Source organism: Mycteria americana, chromosome 2 (genome assembly GCF_035582795.1).
Source record: "Mycteria americana isolate JAX WOST 10 ecotype Jacksonville Zoo and Gardens chromosome 2, USCA_MyAme_1.0, whole genome shotgun sequence".
Lineage (NCBI taxonomy): Eukaryota > Metazoa > Chordata > Aves > Ciconiiformes > Ciconiidae > Mycteria > Mycteria americana.
In genome coordinates, this window is record NC_134366.1 from 19,275,692 (window position 1) to 19,300,538 (window position 24,847).

The 24,847-nt window shown below is 41.7% G+C and overlaps 1 protein-coding gene across 2 annotated transcripts in view; it reads right to left on the reverse strand.

Moving 5' to 3' along the window:
- The window catches only part of MYO3A (myosin IIIA), a 117,581-nt gene that overhangs the window by 53,147 nt on the left and 39,587 nt on the right, over positions 1-24,847 (reverse strand). For both annotated transcript variants that reach the window (XM_075495516.1, XM_075495515.1), the window contains exons 5-13: positions 24,049-24,125; positions 22,616-22,761; positions 20,870-20,935; positions 20,307-20,462; positions 8,386-8,485; positions 2,672-2,788; positions 1,464-1,568; positions 1,296-1,379; positions 343-545 (exon numbers count right to left, since the gene is read on the reverse strand). In XM_075495516.1, the coding sequence (XP_075351631.1) occupies positions 343-545; positions 1,296-1,379; positions 1,464-1,568; positions 2,672-2,788; positions 8,386-8,485; positions 20,307-20,462; positions 20,870-20,935; positions 22,616-22,761; positions 24,049-24,125 (1,054 nt within the window). The remainder of the gene's footprint in view (positions 1-342; positions 546-1,295; positions 1,380-1,463; positions 1,569-2,671; positions 2,789-8,385; positions 8,486-20,306; positions 20,463-20,869; positions 20,936-22,615; positions 22,762-24,048; positions 24,126-24,847) is intronic.

Below are 24,847 nucleotides of genomic sequence, written 5' to 3' on the forward strand. Positions count from 1 at the left end.
TTGTGGAATTAAATCCAAGTGATATACTTAACACAAAACTTCAAACTTCCACAAAGACATTTATAACTGAACTATTAGAAAGTTTTTAATTCTTTACACATTCTGATACAGTTTATATATCACATATGCATTTTTATGAGATTCGTTTGAATAACGCAGGAGGCAATGAAAAAAAAATCAGGAGTAGTTTTCAGCTACAGATTTATAAGCTATTCATGTATCATTCATAAGAAAAAATCCTAGTACCTTATTCATCTTTCTGTTTTGATCCAAGATAATTTCCTGCATTGTAGGCCTACTCTGTAACCCCCAAATTAGGTCAAATATAATTTTTATACTTACACTGCCTGGTGGACAACTCTGGACTTTTCAAGGAGATACTCTGAAATCTGAGCTCCTACTACAGTGCCACCACAAGTGAATTTCATTTCCAAGTATTTTCCAAATCTGCTCGAGTTATCATTGATGATGGTTCCTGCATTCCCAAATGCTTCTACAAGGTTATTCACCTGGAGGATCTTCTCCTGTAGAGTCCTGTTATTAGCCTGGATATGAAAAAGATATTGCTTAAAATTATCAGTAATCATTCAAATACATTAATTCTTAAGTGTTTCTTTCCTCTTCTAGTTGGTATTGTGACATCATCAGGGCAGCCATTCCCATGTGAATCGTATGGAAAGAAAGGCATGTATATATCATAAAACCTGTTGGAATATAGCAATCTGCAGAACTAATGGCTGGCTGGAAGAGGTAACACACATAATGATAACAACACCAGAATTAATCAGTTTCTGTGGTCCAGCACTCTGAGATGGCCGGCCTGCTTTTAGGATCCTTGTGAGCATCTGCTTACTGCTGCGCTGCACCATACCAATAGATCAGTTTGCTTGCATCTCACCTGGGACATGCAAAAATGGCATTTTATTTAGACAATTACGGTGGTCACTTCCCAGAATGACCATGTCCCACTGACAGCAATCAGGTTGTGGAAGGAGGTGAAAAGCTAGAAGAGTATTTTATTTAGTACAGTTTGGGTGACTTGAAAACACTCAATTAAACAAGGGACAGACTAAATCACAGCCCTCACTGCAGTGGGTACTTCCCTGCGGAATCCCCAAAATATTTTCAAGTGACCCTAGTTCAGGAGGGAGGAAGGTGTAGATAGATCAGCATCATGTTCCAATCTGACCTTACAGAAGTTCTTTGGAAAATGTATTACAGTCTTGCCCCCCTAGGTTCAGTCAATCAGGCCTAAGATATACCTGTCTTACAGAGGCATCCCCTTTGAAACATACCTTGCCCAGGACAGTGAGCTGCTGAACCAGAAGATGGGCACTTTGCGTCTTGCCGGCTCCGCTTTCTCCAGAAATAACGATACACTGCAGAGAACAAGAGCGTGACTCTGAGCTCATTACACATCTCTCAGCCTAGCAAAGAATGTAATTAAGACGCCTCATCTTTACCTGATCGGAGTTGTATGTCACCATGGACTGATAACCTATGTCAGCAACAGCAAAAATATGAGGAGGGTTGGCAGTCCGTTTGGCTCCAATATACAGTTTGGAATGCTAAGTGTAAGAAAAATGAAAACATTATCAGTGTCTCTTAACAACTTTTTTTTTACCAGAGTTTAGTTTTATTTTCAGATGAGTGTACAGCATGCTGAGGTTACCAGCAGCGATGTTTTCTGAGTGAGCAGTTGCTGCGCTTACTATACCATGAATCTATGTGTACTTCATACTATAAGAACTGCTAAAAAAAAGATGAAGCACAATTTTGTATGATGTCAGCCCTGATGATGCTATGAAACTCAAATTATTAGAGGAAAATTTAATGTTGCCAGACATCAAGGACCAACTTATAATTTCATTTTATTTGTACTTCACGTCCTCTTAGTACTTCTGCATGATATCGATGTCAAAACTTAAGATTTTTTCTGTACCTGTAGTATCTGATAATTAATAATGCCAAATTCTCTTATGACTAGACTTTCATATCTGTTCCCTTTTGTATAAAGGGGAGGCAAATTCACAAAAGTTAAAATGTTACAGGGTTGCTTTGTGAACTGTCTGATCAATTGGGAGGAAATACCCCCAGCTCCTACCTCCTGCCATTCACAGAAGTTCTCCATGGGAACTGGAGGAGAAGGAGTGCTCCCTCCCACAAAGAGGGGTAAGATTCATCTGAATGAATGCACTTATCTGTACAGAGACTACTTCTGGACTAGCTGCTATGGGCAGCTAGCGCCTTTACACTCCGTGGGGTTCTAGTCAACAAATCTCATGAAGTTTAGCACAATTTATCTCATCCTAGAATGCACATTGAAAGTCACTAGAAGAACAATAACCTTAAAAATCCTATTTCTATCCATTGATTAAAATGGATGACTTGCTTAGATATAGCTGTTTGCACTTTAGACATGATATAGACATGATCTACACTATAGACATAAAGATACCAGAAATTATATTTTTTGGAGTTTCTCATTTCTGTGCTGAAATTCATCACAGGATAAGGATGTGTGTCAACATGCACTTGAAGGGACAACTGTATTGGTAATTCTGTTTTTCAAAGTGAATGGAAGTAAATCTCAAGAATGGTCTTACACAAATATTCCTATTTTAATGGAAATCGGTGCTAGTTTAAGAGAACCAAACCTAGATTTTCACACCTGTGAAGAATAAATATCTATGTTCCGAAATGGATTGACAGCGATGAGAATGTCCCCAACGTATGTGTAGATCTGATCCTTGGCGTAACCCTTCTGCAACTGCTCTGTTACTGTATTCTGATGGAGGAAGAATAGGAACATTGAATCACATGGGGAAAAAAAGAATATTAGGAAAATGTATAAAATATTTATGTAGTTACAATGAGTGAGGATAGAGAGGGAAGGTATTAATAGTCAGGAATACAACTGATCATGATCAAAAGTGAGTAACACTTTCAAACACACTGGCATTGCTAATTTCTTGTGTCCAAACTCACTTTGAACAATATATACTTACAGATCCCCAAGTGGCTGTAGAAAAATGAGTTAATAAGTACTGTTTAAATTCAATTAATCAAAGGTTTCCATGAGACAGTCTTGTCTTCATTTCTAACACACAGCTTCATTTCTAACACTACAGCATCAAGCAAGAGCCATATGCTTGAATTCATAACTGCCGTTACAGCCGCTCTAACATTACTCTCAGTTATGACAAGACACAGATGTTCAACTGTTTGGATCCTATTAATGTAAACAATCAGGCCTCTTTCTATATTAGCAACTAGTCTCTGCTGTGATTCTTTATTGCTGCTGCAGAGCCAGTTGTCCCTGAACCAAGTAAAAAGAAGGACCCATTAGTGGCATACCCGTTGCTTGACATAATTTCCCTCAGCTGCTTCTGCATACAGAGCTGGGTATGTAAAGTGCCTGGTTAGGTTTCCAATCAAAACAGGACATAGAGCTGGATGAAGAAATTCAAACCAGCCTTGTGACTATTCTGAGGTACATGTGAAAATATTTAGGCCCTATTCCCACTGGAACAGAACAACCAGCAGCAGAGGACTACAGAAGGAATTGTTTTCCCTCCACATCCATCTCTTCACAGTGTTGTGCACTGTGTTCTGGTTCATGCACTTAAAACCTGAATTCTCAACAGCTGAAGAGGTTACATTTCCTTCACAGGAAAACATAAAGAGAAAGCTTTGTTTTTCTGTTGCCTTGATAAACTCTTCCCTTTTTGGTTTTGAATGCTACCTTGCTTTTGGCCATAACCAGATTCACATTGACAGAATTTTTTAGGGGAACTTCTGCCCTTTTTGGAATTATTTCTTGCACCGATAGAAGGTCTCCTGTTTTGCTCTTCTGATGGGGCTATCTAAACAGGAAGAAAAGTTTGAATGGAAGAAAGGAGACAGTTCTGAGAAGCTGTCATTCATATATGAAAGGGGTTTTAAACTGAATTTGATTTAGTAAAATAACACATAGTCAAATGATGCCTTTAGATGGAGGCTTCCTGAGGACATTCCTGAGAATGGTTCACCTCTGAGGAGATGGGATATACTTCCAGCTCGTCTGGAAGTAATTTTTGTGTGTCTTCTCTTTAGCTCAGATTGTTTATATGCTTCACAGCAAAAGATAAAAAACCACTCTTGCTAGCATATGGCTATTCCCAATATTTAAAAAATGCTTAAATCTGAGCTTTGTGCAGTAGATGAAGTCTGGATTAGCTCAATTAGTATTAACTAAACATTAAGCTACTAAACCAAGCTCTTGGATGATGAAAGATATTCTGTGGGCTGTTAGCATTATATAGTTTACCAGCTCAAGAGCCACACTGAGTATTCCGGACTGACGAAGATACAATATACCAGGGTTGTTTTACAGATAAGAGAATGTGAATTATAGTCTTATGCACAGCCCGGTAGAGGAAGAATGACAGTTTGTTTACAACCACTGATGGCCTCTAAGACCTGCAGATAATGTGCTGTAGCCTGATTCTTCTGTTTTTGAAGCTTAAAGCATAAAAGCAACAGAATTCCCTCCTCCCTTATGCATGTTCCCCTGCTCCTAGTGGACTCATTTCAAACTTTGACAAACCAGTGAGATTTGTATCAGTAATTTTGTCAAAAGCTCACCAGAAGGCATTGACAGATCAGAGCCTCAGCTGACATAAATTGATCTCAATGCATCTCCACACCGAAGTCAGTAGGAACCCAGCCTAGGAGAGTATGGTAAGCCAATTTAAGACAACTCTAGATGTCCAAGCAACAGGGGAGAGAAGGTGCTTGTTCTTGAACATGGACCAATTTCAGGTTAACGCATCATTGCAAACTAGATATTTAGCTGTAGTAAGACAGTAAGCTGTAGTAAGAAGTAGTTTGACAACGGGATGGCCTACACAGCACCGGGTTTGCTGGCGTCTGATGGGATTCATCTTTCTCAAAGGGGAAAGAGAATCTTTGCTCAGGAACTTGTGGGGCTCATCGACAGAGCTTTAAACTAGACCCGAAGGGGAAGGGGAGTAATATCAGGCTTGCCCGAGGGAAGCTGAGGGACGACGTGCCACGGTTAGAGGGAGCGGGTGCCAGTGAGGACACTCGGCCTATGTCTCCGAGATGTGCGGGGTACGCTGGGGCACAGCTGAAGTCGAACAGAGTTGAGCTAGGGGATACTGAGGCAATAGGAGCCAAGAGGGAAATGCCAGTGAAACGCCTCAAAGCACACAAGGGGTGTTCTATGAAGGGGTGTTCTAAACACGGGTGACAGCCCAGCTGAAGTGCCTTTACACCAATGCACGCAGCATGGGCAACAAGCAGGAGGAGTTGGAAGCCATTGTACATCAGGAAAACTATGATATGGTGGCCATCACGGAAACGTGGTGGGACGACTCGCACAGCTGGAGCGCGGCGATGGATGGCTATAAACTCTTCAGGAGGGATAGGCGAGGCAGGAGAGGTGGTGGGGTAGCCCTATATGTCAGGGAGAGTCTGGATAGCTTAGAGCTTGATGATGGTGATGATAGGGTGGAGTGTCTATGGATAAGAATCAGGGGGAAGGCCAACAAGGCAGATATTGTGGTGGGAGTCTGTTACAGACCACCCAACCAGGATGAGGAGACAGATGAACTATTCTATAAGCAGCTGGGAGAAGCGTCACGATCACTAGCCCTTGTTCTTCTGGGGGACTTCAACCTGCTGGATGTCTGCTGGAAATACAATACAGCAGAGAAGAAAGAGTCTAGGAGGTTCCTGGAGTGCATGGCAGATAACTTCCTGACACAGCTGGTGAGGGAGCCAACGAGGGAAGGTGCCCGCTGGACCTCTTGTTCACGAACAGAGAAGGACTTGTGAGCCATGTGATGGTTGGAGGCTGTCTTGGGCAGAGTGATCACGAAATGATAGTTTTTGATACGTGGAGAAGCGGCAAGGGGGGTCAGCAAAACTGCCACCTTAGACTTCCGGAGGGCGGACTTTGGCCTGTTTAGGAGACTGGTCGAGAGAGTCCCCTGGGAGGCAGCCCTAAAGGGCAAAGGAGTCCAGGAAGGCTGGACATTCTTTAAGGAGAAGTCCTAAAGGCACAAGAGCGGGCTGTCCCCAGGTGCCGAAAGATGAGCCAGCAGGGAAGAAGACGGGCCTGGCTGACTAGAGAGCTCTGGCTCGAACTCAGGAAAAAGAGGAGAGTCTATGACCTCCGGAAGAAGGGGCAGGCAACTCAGGAGGACTACAAAGGTGTAGCAAGGCTGTGCAGGGAGAAAATTAGAAGGGCCAAAGCTGAGCTAGAGCTCAATCTGGCTGCTGCTGTAAAAGACAACAAAAAACACTTCTTCAAATACATTAGCAGCAAAAGGAGAGCTAAGGAGAATCTCCAGCCCCTAGCAGATGGGGGAGGGAACACAGTGACCAAGGATGAGGAAAAGGCTGAGGTACTTAATGCCTTCTTTGCCTCAGTCTTTAACAGCAGGGCCAATTGTTCTCTGGGTACGCAGCTCCTGGAGTTGGAAGACAAGGATGGGGACCAGAATGGAGCCCCCATAATCCAGGGGGAAATGGTTAGTGACCTGCTGCACCACTTAGACACTCACAAGTCTATGGGGCCTGATGAGATCCACCCGAGAGTACTGAAGGAACTGGCAGATGTGCTCACCAAGCCCCTTTCTATCATTTACCAGCAGTCCTGGCTAACTGGGGAGGTCCCTGCTGACTGGAGATTAGCAAATGTGACACCCATCTTCAAGAAGGGCCGAAAGGAGGACCCGGGGAACTACAGGCCTGTCAGCCTGACCTCGGTGCCGGGGAAGCTGCTGGAGCAGATCATCCTGAGTGCTATCACACAGCATGTAGAGGATAATCAAGGGATCAAGCCCAGCCAGCATGGGTTCAGGAAAGGCAGGTCCTGCTTGACCAACCTGATCTCCTTCTACGACAAGGTGACCCACCTAGTAGATGAGGGGAAGGCTGTGGATGTTGTCTATCTAGACTTCAGTAAAGCCTTTGACACGGTTTCCCACAGCATTCTCCTGGAGAAACTGGCTGCTCATGGCTTGGACGGGTGTACTCTTCGCTGGGTAAAGAACTGGCTGGATGGCCGGGCCCAGAGAGTGGTGGTGAATGGAGTTAAAGCCAGTTGGCGGCTGGTCACAAGTGGTGTTCCCCAGGGCTCTGTGTTGCGGCCAGTTCTGTTTAATATCTTTATCAATGATCTGGACGAAGGGATCGAGTGCACCCTCAGTAAGTTTGCAGATGACACCAAGTTGTGTGGGAGTGTTCATCTGCTTGAGGGGAGGAAGGCTCTGCAGAGGGAGCTGGACAGGCTGGATCGATGGGCTGAGGTCAATTGTATGAGATTTAACAAGGCCAAGTGCAAGGTCCTGCACTTGGGCCACAGCAACCCCATGCAACGCTACAGGCTTGGGGAAGAGTGGCTGGAAAGCTGCCTGGCAGAAAAAGACCTGGGGGTGTTGGTTGACAGCCGCCTGAATATGAGCCAGCAGTGTGCCCAGGTGGCCAAGAAAGCCAATGGCATCCTGGCTTGTATCAGAAATAGCGTGGCCAGCAGGACGAGGGAAGTGATCGTGCCCTGTACTTGGCACTGGTGAGGCCGCACCTCGAATACTGTGTTCAGTTTTGGGTCCCCCACTACAAGAGGGACATTGAGGTGCTGGAGCGTGTCCAGAGAAGAGCAACGAAGCTGGTGAAGGGTCTGGAGCAGAAGTCTGATGAGGAGCGGCTGAGGGAACTGGGACTGTTTAGCCTGGAGAAAAGGAGGCTGAGGGGAGACCTTATCGCTCTCTACAACTACCTGAAAGGAGGTTGTAGAGAGGTGGGGGTCAGTCTCTTCTCCCAGGTAAGAAGTGATAGGACGAGATGAAATGGCCTCAAGTTGCACCAGGGGAGGTTTAGACTGGATATTAGGAAATTTTACTTCACTGAAAGGGTTATCAAGCATTGGAACAGGCTGCCCAGGGAAGTGGTTGAGTCGCCATCCCTGGAGGTATTTAAAGGACGTTTGGATGAGGTGCTTAGGGACATGGTGTAGTGGTGGTCTTGGTAGTGTTAGGTTTATGGTTGGACTTGATGATCTTAAAGGTCTTTTCCAACCTATATGATTCTGTGATTCTGTAAAATCCCGCTATATAAATCCTATTAAGCAAATGGTGCTACAATACTGCTCGGTCTAAGGCTGTAACTGCAGAGGGTGTTTTAGCTTTGAGTTGGAATCATTCCTGACACAGCAAATCTCATCTAAAATATTTGGCATAAACTGGTAAAATGCCATTGTACACTTACACAATTGAATTGTGACAACAAAGCTGAACTTGAAAAGCAACAGCACACCATTGTGTTTTAATACGTGATTACCCCTCTTCAGGAAAACATGAAAAAGGAGGTTCTTACCTCATCCAGTACCTCCAAGGTTGCTAAATCATCTACCTCTTCCTGGTTTGAAACCAGCGACTTACTGTAGTTCCCTTTCTTTGTATGAATACGTTCAAATCTAGAAAAGAAAGACATGCAATTTCCTGATGTAAGGAAACACGGAGAAGATCTTGCATCTGTAACCATCTTGAAGGCAATTCAGCCAAAGTATTCCAGCTTTCCATTGTTCTGAATTCAAACACACGAATGTTTGAATAACAGGACAGGATATAACTTCTTAGTGTGGCACACCTGTACTTGACAATTCAAAATCTATGGTTTGATCCCACAACTGATACCATGAAGAACTTTTTCACTGTACAGATCCCTGCTTGATCACACCCCTACATCAGCTGCAAGACTGGAGCTATGCAGTACAGGGAAAAAAAGAACATATTTATAAAGCATGTAATAGTCAAACTCTGGCACCTACCTGCAAAAAGAAAAATGACCCAGATAAAAATTATGAATGGAACGAAACCAGGGGTGTATGATGAAATAGTACAGCAAGGATGATGCAGACAAAGCATTCAGGATGGAAACATTTCTAGCTTAGTAATGACAATGCTCTTAAGCCTGGCTGAGATGGCTACAGAGTAGAGCAAAGTGCTACAGAACCACTGGGGAATGTGAAATACATGCTGGCCAAGAAGAATTTTCTTGGACTCTACAGGAAAAAAATCATGCAGTATTTTTCCTGTACGTACAGAATTGTAAGGAAACAAAATTTCAAATCTTTTTCTTATCAGGGTTAAACTTCAATTAAGTTTGTCTTAAAGTGAAATTTCTTTTCTCTTTTAATCAAACCAAAGAAAACTTTATGCAGTCTTATCAAAATTAGCAAGAAAATTCCCAGAGACTTGGATCATTCTCTATCCAAGAGTAAAGGCACTGCTAAACAAAGCAAAAGCAGCAGAAAATGCAAGGTTTACAATTCACAGTTGTTATACTTGCTTTATGAGATGGGGGAAAATCAGGGAAAGGGAAACTGGCTAAGTAACAGCAGACTTCACAAACTAAATCAAGCTCAGATGTGCAATATGGCACAAGCACAGAAAGACTACCATGTAAATCTGATCTTCTGATATGACCTCACTCCCCTTCATACTATAGGTAGGAAGGGACCTCTCAAACACATGGAACATATACTTTGATAAACTGAGACAGCAGGGAAACTGTTTTGTGTGAAACACATTCACTCTTTACCTTGATCCCAGACAAGACCAGGGAAATCCTTTATTTAATTTTGACATTTGGGTACCCATCATGAGTAAAAGCAGACAGGTGTTTTCATAGAATTGTAGAATCATAGAATTATTTCGGTTGGAAAAGACCTTTAAGATCATCGAGTCCAACCGTAAACCTAACACTACCAAGAGCGCCATTAAACCACATCCCTAAGCACCACCTCTACAATATTTTAAATACCTCCTGGGATGGTCACTCAACCGCTTCCCTGGGCAGCCTGTTCCAATGCTTGACCACCCTTTCAGTGAAGAAATTTTTCCTAATATCCAGTCTAAACCTCCCCTGGTGCAACTTGAGGCCATTTCCTCTTGTCCTATCACTTCTTACCTGGGAGAAGAGACCGACCCCCACCTCTCTACAACGCTCCAGCCCCTCAATGTCTCTCTTGTAGTGAGGGGCCCAAAACTGAACACAGTATTCGAGGTGTGGCCTCAACAGTGCCAAGTACAGGGGCACAATCACTTCCCTGGTCCTGCTGGCTACACTATTTCTGATACAAGCCAGGATGCCATTGGCTTTCTTGGCCACCTGGGCACACTGCTGGCTCATGTTCAGCCAGCTGTCGACCAATACCGCCAGGTCCTTTTCCGCCAGGCAGCTTTCCAGCCACTCTTCCCCAAGCCTGTAGCGTTGCATGGGGTTGTTGTGGCCCAAGTGCAGGACCTTGCACTTGGCCTTGTTGAACCCCATACAATTGACCCCGGCCCATTGATCCAGCCTGTCCAGATCCCTCTGCAGAGCCTTCCTCCCCTCAAGCAGATGAACACTCCCACACAACTTGGTGTCATCTGCAAACTTACTGAGGGTGCACTCGATCTCCTCGTCCAGATCATTGATAAAGATATTAAACAGAACTGGCCGCAACACAGAGCCCTGGGGAACACCACTGGTGACTGGCCACCAACGGGATTTAACTCCATTCACCACCAGTCTTTGGGCCCGGCCATCCAGCCAGTTTTTTACCCAGCGAAGAGTACACCCCATCCAGGCCATGAGCAGCCAGTTTCTCCAGGAGAATGCTGTGGGAAACCGTGTCAAAGGCTTTACTGAAGTCTAGATAGACAACATCCACAGCCTTCCCCTCATCCACTAAGTGGGTCACCTTGTCATAGAAGGAGATCAGGTTAGTCAAGCAGAACCTGCCTTTCATGAACCCATGCTGGCTGGTTTGTCCTGATCACCTGGTTGTCCTGTACGTGCTTGTATGATGGCACTCAAGGTGATCTGCTCCATAACCTTCCCCGGCACCGAGGTCAGACTAACAGGCCTGTAGTTCCCTGGATCCTCCTTCTGGCCTTTCTTGTAGGTGGGCATCTATCCAGGCAAGAACTTTAATATACAGTGAACAATGGACAAGAAAAAGAGGGTAGTTGCACCAAGATGGAAAGTTAGAATGAATTAACATCACACTGATGGGGCAAGCTAAGAGACTTCTGAAATCCCACAGTAAGATTTACTGCAGAGTTTAGTGGGCTGTACCCGTTCCACGAACATCACCTACTTCATGGGTGCTACTTCAGGTCACACAGGCTGTGCACTGATGTGGGATGCAGGTGCAGAAAGTCAAGCAGGCACTCACTTGGCATTAGCTACTGATTAGCAGGACTGAAAAGGGGCTGGAAGAAGTGGGCAAATGATGCCCTCCTGAACTGTGAGTGCAATCAAGATCTGAATGATGGAAGTGCAGGCACGAGTGCACTTCATCTAGCACTTCTTTCAGTTTCTCTTGTCTCTAATGATCATTCTCCGAGGGTGACAGAATGGCCTGTCCTCACCCAGGTGCCAGTGATGGAGCAGTTTCTTCCTCCCTTAGGCAGGTGCCAGCAACCACTGGCATCTTTCCATTGTCCATAGTGCAAAGGCTATGGACTACTTTGCACCCACCCAAAGGTGGGTCTCACACCCACCACAGCTGACTAATTCTGCAACCTTAATATCAAGACACAAACGTGTAAGACTTCATTGCAAGAACCAGCATGGTTTCACGGTCTCTGTGCCAGTATCGCAGCCCAGTACCCAGTGTGGAGGCTAAGTGACCGGGAAGCACATGAACAGTATGGATCAACAGAATCTGCATTGCCCTGATGGAAGAGAGGAACCAAGTCTTGCCACTTTTACACGTGGATATTTTGCAAACTACTCTCAAACTGTCATTAGGACCCCGGAGCTGCACTGGAAAGCAACTGTTTTCTTTCCTTCAGTATTTACTACAGGCCAAAAAAGACTGCTTGCAGATACAGTTGTAAGGATGATGGTGAGGGTGAATTACACAGAGGTGAAAAGCAACATGAATACTACACAGCACAGTACTAGAGCCTTATTACTGCCACGCAGCACAGAACATGCAACACGTGGGCCTATTCCAACGTGAGATGTGCAAGTAGGCGAAAAGAGAAACAGAAGTGCGTGTCTGTGTGGGGGAAGAAAGGCAGCTTTTGCTACAATAAATCCATAACTGGGCTGTAATTTGGTATGGATTTAAATATGTTGAAGCAGAAAAATCACAGGAACACAAGCAGGCAGCATCAAAAGGGATGGGTCTGATGTAAAGCAATCATGCCTCTCCTAGGTCCGACCTCTTCTTCCCTTTCCTTTGGAACCCATTTGTACTGCAAGAGCTGCCCTGGTAGTACTGTCCTTTCAATAACACTGTGAGAAAATTTTTGGTTGTTTGTACCCCCAGGTTGTATTAAAAAGGATGTGGTAATATTAAGATTTAAATTAACTCTTCAGCCTTGCTTGGTCTGCTGCTGCTTGATTTGTATTTACCAGCTAAAGGATATTACTGCATTCAAAGCCAGAGGTGCAACCAAAATCCTACCCCCTCAATAGAAATCTCTCCCCTCTATAACCTACACTCCTATCTATACCTCTTTTTAACAGTTGCAGTTGAAAATTTAAATTTGGACAGTTGAAACAATTTCTCCTTTGTTCCTGCATGAAGGTAATTTTGTGTCCAGAGGATGCATCTAATACCAATATGACTTTGAGAAAGACCTATCGTGAGGACTGTGTCAAGCTCTTCTGTTCTATTTTTAACATTGCCGAAGGAAGACCCAAAACAAGACATCTGTCAAGTTATGCTTTCCATTTCTAGTGGAATTGTTACACATTGAATACACTTTTTTTTTTAAATGTTACTTCATATCAGTGAGAGAGTGATAGGTCCCAAGATTTGTTTCAATTACCATTTTTAATTTAATGTAGGAAGTTAACAACTGCCTTGCAGGAAGGGAGGGGAATGCTCCAGTCATGGAGACTTTTCTTTTTCTATTATTTTTTTTTTCTTTTAAGGAAACCATCTCCATTTATGCCAGGGAAGTTTAATTACATAAAATTGATTCTCCTGTAATCCTCTTCAGCTGACATTATGAGAACACTAGCCCTTGTTAAACCAGATTATATTCTCCATTCTCAAGAGTACAGCAGAGCAGCAGATTTGCAGAACACAGTATTTTTCTGCCTTGCTGTCAAAGGGCACAGACCCCTCAAGGGCAGTTATACTGCTTCACTTGCTAAAACTCCAACCACTTAAAAAAACCCACATCAGTGCTGTTGACATCAATGCTGAAATTTCATTATCGTCATGCACATAGACATTGTGAACTGAAATAACTGTGTTTCTCTGTTCTGTTTGGAAATTATTTGTTGGAGGCATTAGATCTTAGAGCCATGCTCGACAAGCAATTCAGGCAGCTAAAGGCCAGAAACATCAGCGCAGTATGGACAAGAAAATGAGTCAAGGCAGCATTGTTTCTTGCATCCTCCTTCACACCCCCCTGCTTATCTTTCAAGATTCAGTTAAATCAAAATGAGGCAACTGCAGCTTTTTCTTCTTCAAATTGTCAGAATGTATTTAAAAGATTCCTGATAGTTCCAAAAATACCATGAAAAGGGAAGTGTGACTCATGATGCCCTGTTGAACTCTCTGCCTAAACTGGTTGGAGAATCATCTACAGACTACGAAGTGACAGGAAAAGGGCTGGCCTTAAAGAAGAAACTAAAAATAATCAAGTTTTCTGTAAGGTAAAGGTGGGAACAGCTGTACACCTCCCAGCAGTTACAGACAGCATTAAAAGTGACAAACTGAAAAGAAACAACACAGAGAAACCTGTGCAGGGTCTGCCATTGCTGGTGATTCTGTTTCTCTGAAGGCTGCACAGAGCAATATTAATTCACACTTAAAATCAAAATTGTGTCTTCAACAGGGGTATCTGGTGAAATATGCTTAAATAAAACTACAGTCTTATATCTATGCAAAATCTGTACCTGAATTTAGAAAAGTGTATTGATAGACTCCAGCTGCGTCTGCACAATGCTTTGCAGACAAACCTGTGCTCCCTCTATGTTTAAATGATTGCACAGCACCGGCTGCAGTCTCAGGGAGCTGTGCTCAAGCTTATGCAACGTTGCTGAGAGCGGAGTGCTGCCCAGCAGAGCTACAGGGCTTTTGATTCAGAGGTGGCCCATGTCCAGCCAGCTGGGTCACGTCCTGGTTTGCAAAATCTGTTTGCCAAAGTCCGTGCTGGTTTACCATGCCCTGCAAAAAACCGCATGCCCTGCAGGGCCCTGCAGATTATTGGTCCTTCATAATAGGCTCACAAAATGGCTGTATCCTCTGACAAATTTCAGGTAAAAATATGTGTTCTTAACTGAGCAAATAAGAGATCTCTAAAGGGACTCTTCGGGATTACTTCTTTATTGCCCTCATGCATCAGGCCCATGCGCTGCAGTGAGAACCATACTGAGAAGATGAAAGGGAAGCTCCAAGAGTAAGCGATGCCTGGTGAGGTGTCCCACCTTCAGGAGAAATGAGTTGCTAAGCAAGTGGACTGACACGACAGTAAAGTAGCAGTTGCAGAGCATTACTCCCAGGGAGTCCTGAATGCAGGAGGAACTTCTTTCTCCTGTTTTGCTTCAGGAGGTAAACTATTGTCTATTCAGGCATTGCTGTTGCCCATTATATTGTACGGAAGGAGACTGGAATTGCATTCGTATTCTGCTATAGAGATATGTATTAGCTAGAAGCATATGGGACTGGAGATCTGCTTATTCTAAGGCCTGTGTTGCCAGAAACTCTTTATTGCTTCTACAACCTGAGAACAGTTTGCAGCATAGTCATCCTACACAGGAGTGTCCTCAGTGCAGGAATACACACTCCTTGTTGGTACAGCAAAGCTCACACTGAGTTACAGGGGAGGAAGAAGTGGCTTTAAGTACTCAAGGATTAGGCTGGAACTCCAAAGTCTGGAACTCCAAAGTCTCAGGTTTAAGCCCCTACTCTGCTACAGATTTCATCTGGAGACCTTGACCAAGGTAATGCTGGACTGTGTGTGAGCTATCTCATTCTGCTCCTCATACTGCCTTTGTCAAGCTAGTCTGGTGATCTCCTACTCTTCACTACAGCCTGCCCTGCAGAGTTAAGCTTGAAGGATTGCTGTCAGCTGCTTTCAACTGGCAGGATGAGTCACAGAGAGGGAGACAGAGAGAGAACACCCAGAAAACAAGTTTCACAAGTCTGCGCAATCAGGGAAAGTCATAGAAGGAAACTATATGGTACTCCCTTTTTTTAATAGGGGTGAATAAATTGACAACCACCTTTGTGCATGTTGCACATGAACTTCTATGGAAAGTTCAGGGAGGTAAGTTCAAAGAGTTAAACAGAGCAACTGTTTAGCACCCTGCCACTGGATTTCCGTGCTGTTCCTACATGGCCAATACAGAAGGACTCTTCTAAGAGTAATTCAGCTCACTCCGAATCCCTTTGCAGTAGAATGGGTCTCTTTCCCATATTTATTCAGAGGGTATGTAAAGATGAGTCTCTTAACCTGGGGACCAGAGTCAGTTGCTGAAATCTAGGTGCAGTGAACATCCCTCCCATAGGCAGCTCATGCTGGAATGAGTCATAATACCCGGGAAATACACATTGTACTAATCATTACATATTTCTGCAGAGATTATTGTAAAAGCAGTCAAGATTAAGACAGCCAAACAACTCGAGATAAAAGTCTTACAAGCCTGACTGTCAGGTGTAGATGTGACAGTTCTGAAGGCCGTTTCAAAGACAGCTATTTTTGTTGCAAAGTAAAACTCTTTACAATGCAGTTTTTTTCCCCTCATTTGGCCTAGCAAGAAGTGTATTTTTAGAACAGTTTTTGGGTATATGATGCAGCACTCATTTCTAATAATTATTTTCATCACTAATTATAAATTTGAACAGCTATAATGTGACTTACAAGAATATAAGTGTGTGACTGAGGGATTGGCTAAAAATGAGGGGAAACTTAAACAGTGTTCAAAGGTGAATGATCAGGCTCAAATGAGATTGTTTCTTCGTTAGAGAATTTGTCTTATTTTCATTAAAGATTGTGCAATAAATTCCATAATCATGCTTTTCGTGTCACTATCAACGCAGAAAAGAACTGAAATACTGTATTTAAAGAGCTAGGTGGTCCTGAGGAGTAGAGTCCCAGATATGGGATGAAGTTTATTTGTATAAAACCTCAAGATCACACTACTAGGATGTAACAGATTTTTTTCTATTAGTTGAAAGTTCATCAGTTTGAAAAGACTGAGGGAAAAGAAGTGTCAAGATGATTATGAGTCATGAACCCCTCTGAAAAGAGGCAAATACCACCTTAGGAAGTTGCACAATGAAACAGGCTTTTCTTGCCGCTGCCATGAGAAAGGCAACTCCTGCAGGAGCCCAAGGCCCTTGTCCTGAAAGTGACTTCGCTCACCAGGAATCCACAGTTCAGTGAGAACCCAAATGCTAAACAACAAAGCCACAAATTAAATACACTTAGTATGCAACTTTGCCTGCTTCACCTCCTCCCTAACGTGAACTTATCTCCCATAGCTTACTTCATCATTCCAAAAAGCAGATTTTAGAGACGTTTCAGTCAAGATGCTATCGGAAAATATTAATCTATCAAGGGACATTTTCTTATGCTCTTCCCATCATAATTTCTTCAACCTGCGATCTGAACTAGGAAAGGTTAAGTTGCAAACAGGTTTTTTCAGCACAAAGAAGTGATGACTTTAGAGAAAAATGTATTGCATTTGCTCAAAGTCAAAAAGTGGAATTTATAATGAAGCTCATTGCTAGTATTCATGCTTTTTGAGCCTTGAGCAGCACAGGACATGTTAGTGTTATAAGACTCTGTTCAGAGGCTACTGAAAAACCAGTACAATCTTCCATCACCTTCATTAAGTCTGGAGCAGATCTATGGCATATTGCTGTTTAAAAGTTTTACCAGTGTAAGTGGAGATTTCTCTGGTTACTCAGGAGGTTGGTGGGCTCTGTTCGTCTTGCTAGGTGTTTGAAAAGGATGCAGCACAATGATCTAAAAGTAGGTTCCTCTTCACTAGAATAGTAACAATAATGGGAAGGTTCAGAGGGCCCAGTGCAATGCCCTAATGACTCAGTGACTCGTCAATGTTACAAAATACCTCAGGAACAATGATGCTAATGGTGCCTGTAGGGTGGCTCCACTCTATGCCTAGAGATCACACACCCTTCCTCAGCAGGCATGGTGCACAAAGATTGCATCTGAGGATCTGGCCTTCTGCAAAAACCTAGAGAATGTGACATAACCTAACATGGTCTCTTCTTACTGAACTACACCCACTGCATATTCAGCAAACAACAAGAAAGGACCACAACCACAACAGACTACCACTGCAGAAGGCAGTCAGTGCCAAATTACGCCTCAGCACACCGGGCAAAGCGGGTCATTTGATTTTGAGTGAAAACAGGAACAATGCACACAGGAAGACCGAGTGGCCAGACCTTAGCTATTAACTTCCAGGCATTTTACTTTTTTCTTTTGAAATACACTTCATTAATAAAAATTGTGTCATTTGAAGAGAGGAAACACATACTGAGAAAATAACTGGATTCCTTACCTTCAGCTTTAAGTCAACATTACCAAATTTCTTAAGTGTATATGGCATGCCCATTTATACAACATGACACAGGTATGAGGATTTCTGCCCTGGGTGGAAGAAAGGGTTCTTTAATCCCTTAAAGTACCTGCCTCCCAGTGCCACAAGCAGAACTATGCCTTCAAATTATGGACCGAGAGAGCGTGAGCTGGAGATCAGGAGGGAGCTTTACAAGGAAAGTTGCCAGCAACTGATGAAAGTTCAGGAATTCCACAGTAGGGCCCTAACACACCAGTGTACAAACAGTCCCAGAACAGGATAATCAAGAAAAGAAAGCCAGGAGATTTTAAGATGAGACTCTTCCAGGTGACTTGTCACTATACAGCCTATGTCTTGACTCTGAATCAGATTTACATGGTACTTCTGTACAGACTTCTGTTAACACCATTTGCTCTGTGCAGATTTAAAGAATTTTAAAAAAGTATGACTATGGAATTCAAAGATCATTGTAGAATCTTTTTATCATTCAACAGAAGAAAAAACAAATGCCATTCTGTAGTAATGCCCTTTACAGGCCTGGAATTCTAATTTCTTCTGAAGTGAAATGATGTACATACTTTACTACAATTTCAGCTACTGGAAAATCATGACTGCTTTTCTTGCTTGTATAGAGATAGCAATAGATATTAAGATAGGTATTCTTACTGTTTTTAGCAGAAGGCTAACCTTTTTATGCATTCACTCCTATGAAAGATAATCTTCCAGCAAATGTAATCAATAAATATGTTAAAGCTGAAGTGATTATAGGTACAGTGACTGTAAAATGTGATTTTTACTTGCAGTCTTTCATACTACCTTCACTGATCTCAGGTATGAAAAGATTTGGTTAAATCAATGCAAATGAGATTTAAACTAGTATCACCCTACTTGTTAGTATTTTAAATTGCTGAACTGAAATATGGACACTACACACAAAGCTACTAGTTTAAGCATGCCATTTAAATTACACCCTTAGTTAAGTAAGTAATTTTTTGGCACAGATTCAGATAATAAATTATTATTTTCAGAGAGAAAATTCCATCTTCCTTTGGGAACATTTATGTAGAAATTACACTTGATCAACTGTAAAAGCATAGGTAACTTCATCACATAGGAATACGGTCCCTTAAACTCTCTTTCATATGAAGAGTGATCAGTTAATAAAACACAGTCTAAACAGGATGGAGAAAGTGCCAATAGATTGTCCTGTTCCTGTGCCATTTGACTGCTCTACGCACATGCAAATTGGGCCACTTTCTTTATGTTTGTATTGTATAGGAAAAGAAAGTTCATGTAATTTTCTTTATGCAGCATTTACATGAAAAAATGAAAGGATTTTGAAAAAAGAATAGGACTTGATAGAAAACAAACATATGAGTTCTATAAAATGGGTAAAAAAGCTCCTGATACTTAATTGGCTTAGAAGCTTGATTTTCAAAAATTATTTAGGCTTTGAAAGGACCAGTGCCACAAATGTTATCAGGATTTAAATTCATATAATTTAAATTATATGAATTAGTCCATTAGTTTTGGACTTATTTTACCACATATCGTTTCCCTATGTTTTATAAATAAATACTTTCTAAAGTCTGGAGTACGTTGGTGTTTTAGTGCTCAGCACTGACATCCGATAAGCTTCTTTCAATTCCAGAATCTTTCTGGATTAAGCAAATGTCAAGTCTGCACCACAAAGAACATACAAATCCAGTCTGAGGCTTAAATTTAAGCCAACTGCATAGGTTTTTACTGAAATGCCAGAAAAGAGAAACTACTACTCATCCCACATCCACTTACACAAAGTCCAAGAAAACTTGAAAATCACAAATTATTTAGAAATATGTTTTTTATTCTCTTCAAAGGATAGAGTGAATAGAAAATTCTCCAAGATGAGAACTGAAGACTGCTGTATATATTGTTACTATAAATATGTGTGAAGTGAAATGTGGCAGATTTTAGTAAGCTTTTTCCATACAGATGATAATGCCAAAATGTCTTTTAAATTTTATATTCCATTAAAAAAAAAATACATCCTTTACCTTGAAGCACAGAAGAAGTTGCACCAGTAGTACATCGATACTAATCTTCTACTACATTTCACATCTGATACATTACTTCAGAGTACTGGGTGGGTTTTTCTTTTTAAATTGTAAACTCGAGTCAAGCCATTTTCAGTTGTTTTAAATAAAAGCCATCAGGTGCTAAGTGATTTATGCAGAATTGATATTACTAAATACTAGTGGAAGAACGAAAGTATCTATTCAATGAGACATACTATTTGAAGTCTGCAAAACAAGGTCTGGTACCACTATCACTTCTTTCAGTCGGTAGCGTCCAATTCTTGCAGGAACCTCACTAGTTACTTTTAGCATACTTGCTTAACTAAAGATTAGCTGACGATGCAAATGTAAGAAAATGCCAAACATTAATTTCACTTAACCTTAGTTTTCTGAAAACTGGGATCCAATCTGCATCTTGAGTCACAGGAGAAAGGGGAGGCAGCTCTAAAGACATAGGAAAAGGCAGCTTCTAAAGATTGTTTCGTGCCACGTGTGAATGATGATGCCCCTCTCTTTCCATTGGCTCTATAGGTTACCCCAAAGATTAAGCTCCCTATTTTTTGGCCAGCTAAAGTTATGAGAGGTGAATCTTTCTCTGAGTTCTAGCCATTCTGAAACAGTGAAAGTATCAAAATTGTCCCAATTGGTCTACTTTTTAGCTACTTTTACCTTGCCTTTTCAGTGACTCCCATTTGTTGATGAACATCAATAAATTCCATGAGTTGCCTTTGTAGCACGCTTTCTTTTCCTTCAATTTGCTTAATAAAATCATGCTGCAAAAGACTAGATACTGTCGGACGCTTCTCATAATCTTTAGTCAAGCACCTGTGCTGGCAGAAAAAGCATCTGATCATTGAGGGATCGCTGTTAAGTTTTGAAATGCTTGTCTGTATGTCATTCATGCCTCCATAATAAATACATCCATCTTAATCACAACAGCTCTGTACTGAAAACTGCAAGATTTCGTAGAATTGATGAGGCCAAAAAGTTAAATTACTGCATTTAAAAACTAAACATTCTTTAAATTAAGAAAAACAGAAATATCACTGGTGTTAAAATGGTGTTATTTCATGTTTTAAATCTGGAGCCTCACTTCGTAAAGTGATTTTACAAACTAGGCTTTTAAGGAAAAATATTAGTAGCAACAGATTTCTGCAGAGAATACAAAGGTATTTTACACACGACATTTACATGTTCTATATTCAGCTACAGTGGTCTCAGTTGTTACTCACTTGTTAATGAAGTCATTGAATTCAGGGGACCACAGTTCAGGCTGCTGTAGTGTTGGAGGAGGATTCCTGCAAAGGTCAGTGTGATGATAAGTTAATAAGCTACTCACTTGACAAAAACAATGTGTGAAGGCAGGCTGAGTAATGAGTTTTAGAAGGCCACTGAAAAAAGATATTGATTTCCACTGGTAGAAGGAGCATGGGTAGATGATACAATGCTTCACTGGTTCTCCTACTTTACATAACTAAGAAGGAGAAATAGCATGGAGATGATTACCAAGCGTAGCTAAGAATCACTATAATTTTTTCAATCAAATCAATAAACGGAAATGAAACTAACAACCCATTAATCACTATTCACTTGTAATGGCAAGTTTCTCTTTTCAAGCCTGAAACAATGTACTTCTTAAGAGTGTTTTTTAAAAGAAATTCTATTTTAAGTTTTCCCAGAAGGACTGAATTAATCAACTTGCTGAGCAAAGTGTCAGAAGGAAATACCTCTTTATTAACTATTTCTCATTCATCAGAAGATAATCAGAAGTCAAGTGAAGGACTAAATACAGATCTATTGTAAATTCTTTATTTATTTCTTTTCTGTTGAGTTAGAGCTGTGTATCCTAGGTGTTAATTTGGTTCAAATTGTTTTAACAGTTTTCTTCCATTCAAACAGAGGTGCCATTTTCACTGAACGCAGTCACAAAGACAAAAGGGATCACCTATAGATGAGGTGACTCTTCTGTCTATTTTCGATTAATCGTCATAACTGCTTTTGTTTGAGTGCTGCTTAATGTTTACTCTGCCACTTTCAGAAATGAAAGCATATTGATCTTGTGTTTGCTCCAGGGCAGAAAGGGTAGGTGCCCAATATTTGTAAGGGTATAAGCAGGATTTTGTTTTGAAGGCCTAGCTGAAATGGCTGACCACAGCAGTTTGCAACTGCTTTTCCCATAGCAAGTAAAGGTGAGAAGAGCATTCATGCTTTGCTTCAGTGCCAAGTCAACCAAGATTTCTTAAACCTGAAGGTAATTTAACCTAATTTGGGTGACCTGGTTGAAAAGGACTTGAAGCATTCAGGTATACTATGTGGTCTCAACTGTTGTGGTACTACTTCATGTATTAGAGTGAAATCCACAAACTGCTGTATGATCATCCCCTACAGACTTTGAGATTGATGTTCTTTGAAATGCCGCAAGTGGCACTTTGGGTACTTTTATCTCCAACTTCAAAGAAAATGTGAAAGAAGTTGCTATTTGCACTGCCCGAGGACAGCAGCACTGGAACTGCCAGGACCAGCACAAGCTAATGAAAGGTGGCAGCCTAAATGTATGTGAGTGGTGGAACAATACTTTGCTTCAAAGGACATGGGATAACTCTTGAGGATAGGTATGGGGCCTGTTCACCACAGTGGCATACTCAGACTCTGTATTTCTACCATAGGTCATTCTCGGTAACAGAATATATGGGACTCAGCTGAGTCCTGTGCTCATGTATATTGGGCAGCAGTCCACTCAGGAGAAGGCCTTACGTCTTTTTCTCATGTGTAGCCACAATCAGCTCTGAACTTCTCAATGTGTGCACATGGCTGAAGCAGAGAGGGCAGAAAATACAGCTGGACAATTTCTAACCTCCTCCTAGTATAAATAATATGAAGAAACTGCACATACTTAAACAGTCTAAGTTTGAAGAAAGTAACAGTTAAGGAAAAAGTTCAGTCTAACCCAGCAAGAAACAAACGCATCAAGATATTACCTTGGTATTTTGAAGAGTGCCCTCATAGGGTGCAAATCAGCAAGGGGTGGATCTCCATCTCCCAACTCTATTGCAGTAATACCCAGTGACCATGCATCACACCTGGCATCATAGGAGCTATCTAGCTGCTGCTCACAGGCAATCACCTGTTGGAGTGAAAAACTGGGATGGTCATTGGATGGTCAAATGTCTGAATTGAAGAGTACACCCACAGTTGGGGGAACCTCTTACAGGATGGAGATACTGGGTGAAACAAACAGACTTGCACACATTTAGCAAGCTAAAGCATCCTGTTGCTGAAAATAAGCAATGCCTAAACTAGAGAAAGCAGGTGTCCATGAACTCTGACCAGATGTTCCCTGATCTGACGAAAGGGTGCAAATCCTTGGCTTTTTCAGCTGAAGGTGGTAAACTGCATCCCATCGCTGAGGGAAGCAGAAGGAAACTCAGCAACCCTAAATCTCTTTTCTATGGATCATTCCTGCAAAATAACTAATGGAGCTATACTGCTCTCTCTATGAAGTGAAACAAGCAGGAAAGCAGAAGTTGAATTCACTGTCTCCTACTGGGTCCTTATTCAGCCGAATCAGCCAATTTCAAGATCAAGCTAATTTCTCGACAATGTGTTTGCCACTGGATTAAAGCAAATGTATTTAATTTCATATACATTTCAGCTCATCCACAATGCCAGATGAATCTAGAATTTTTCATGCCATTAGCTACAGATCTAAACCAACGTGTATCCCGTTAGCTACATGGCTAGACCAATGTGTATAAACAGAGTATGTTTATAAAAATATGTGTGTATAAACAGAGTAGTTTCATGTGCTATCAACAGATGTATATGCACGTGTTTGTGCGCACACAAATAGTGTAAGTACATAGGCTTATTTATAACAAAATATTTTTCTTGCCTCAGCTTAAAATGTATCTTTCTATGCTTCAATTTCAGGCCAGAAAAATCTCCAAAGATACACAGTACATCTTATTTATTCATAATAACCTCTTCCACTTCCTGCTGTCAGCTATGGATATATAATATTAAAAACTTTCCAGGTGTAGAAATCCAAAAATAAAAGCTATAATGTATCACAGTACCACCTGGGCTCCTATAGTAGATGAGATACCTATAGTTTCAGAGCTTGGAAGGCTAGAAAGGATCAACGGTAGTACTCTCTCCTCTTTAACATTTTAGTAAGCAATTCAGCATCTTGATCTCTGGCTCTAACCTCGTAATTTCAAAAATAAACCCCGTTGTAACTTAATCCTTGCAAACATATAAGAAGAAAGGTTTAAAACACTTTTTTAAAGGATATTGCTATTTCATGTGGTGAAAGGTCCAGTGGTCAGGAAGAAAGACAAAGAAAGAGCAGAAATGCAGAATGTGGCAGCTCAAATACCAGTGACAAAATGTTTTGAAACATGAATCTAACCTCTGGAGCCATCCAGAACGGGGTGCCGACGGAGGTGTTCCGACGGAGACGAGTGCTGGTCAGCTGAGCAGACACACCTGGAAGAACGAAGGGAAGCTATAATCAGAGCAACTGCTATTTCCATCCAAGACAGCCCTTCTGAATGGTGCCATCCTCATCTTGTCATGCTACGACTTCCTCTGCAGGAGAATCTCAAATAGATCTTTCCAGTTCTCTGGAAAGAGAGGCTCGGTCCTCAAAGGTACTCAGCACTTCAGCTGAGGTTCTCCACATCCTTTGTTTCTAGTGACTTTAGTAGGACCGGGAATTAGGCCCAAATGAGCATTTCATTAGTAATCTGACTCCATATATTTTGACTGGCTAATTACAGTTTTTCTATATCCTGTTTTAGGAGAGCGGTAAAGCGCTTTGGGGAGGAAAAAAAAAAAAGTACTATACCTTCCACAGATTATTTTTTTCTCTTAATGCTCAGTACTGACACTAGACCTCTGTTTCATTATTTACATATTCCAGGCTGAAGACTAAAAAAGATACTTATCCTCATCTCTTAGCTGCTCTGCCATAAAAAAGAAACAAAACAATGAAACCTCAAAAATTCTTACAAAAACAGAAGTCTCTCCATGCTCAAAGCAATTCTCAAAGCAACATCAAATGCCTGCAAATCAGCTTTGTAACATGAGCTGTAGTTTAAGGTGTTAACTATTTCAGGCCAAGAGCTGGAAAGTGAACTCTGAAGTCTAAAGATTCCTTATGGTTTTCAATTAAAAGACACTGAAATATTAGGAATCTGAGTGGGCTG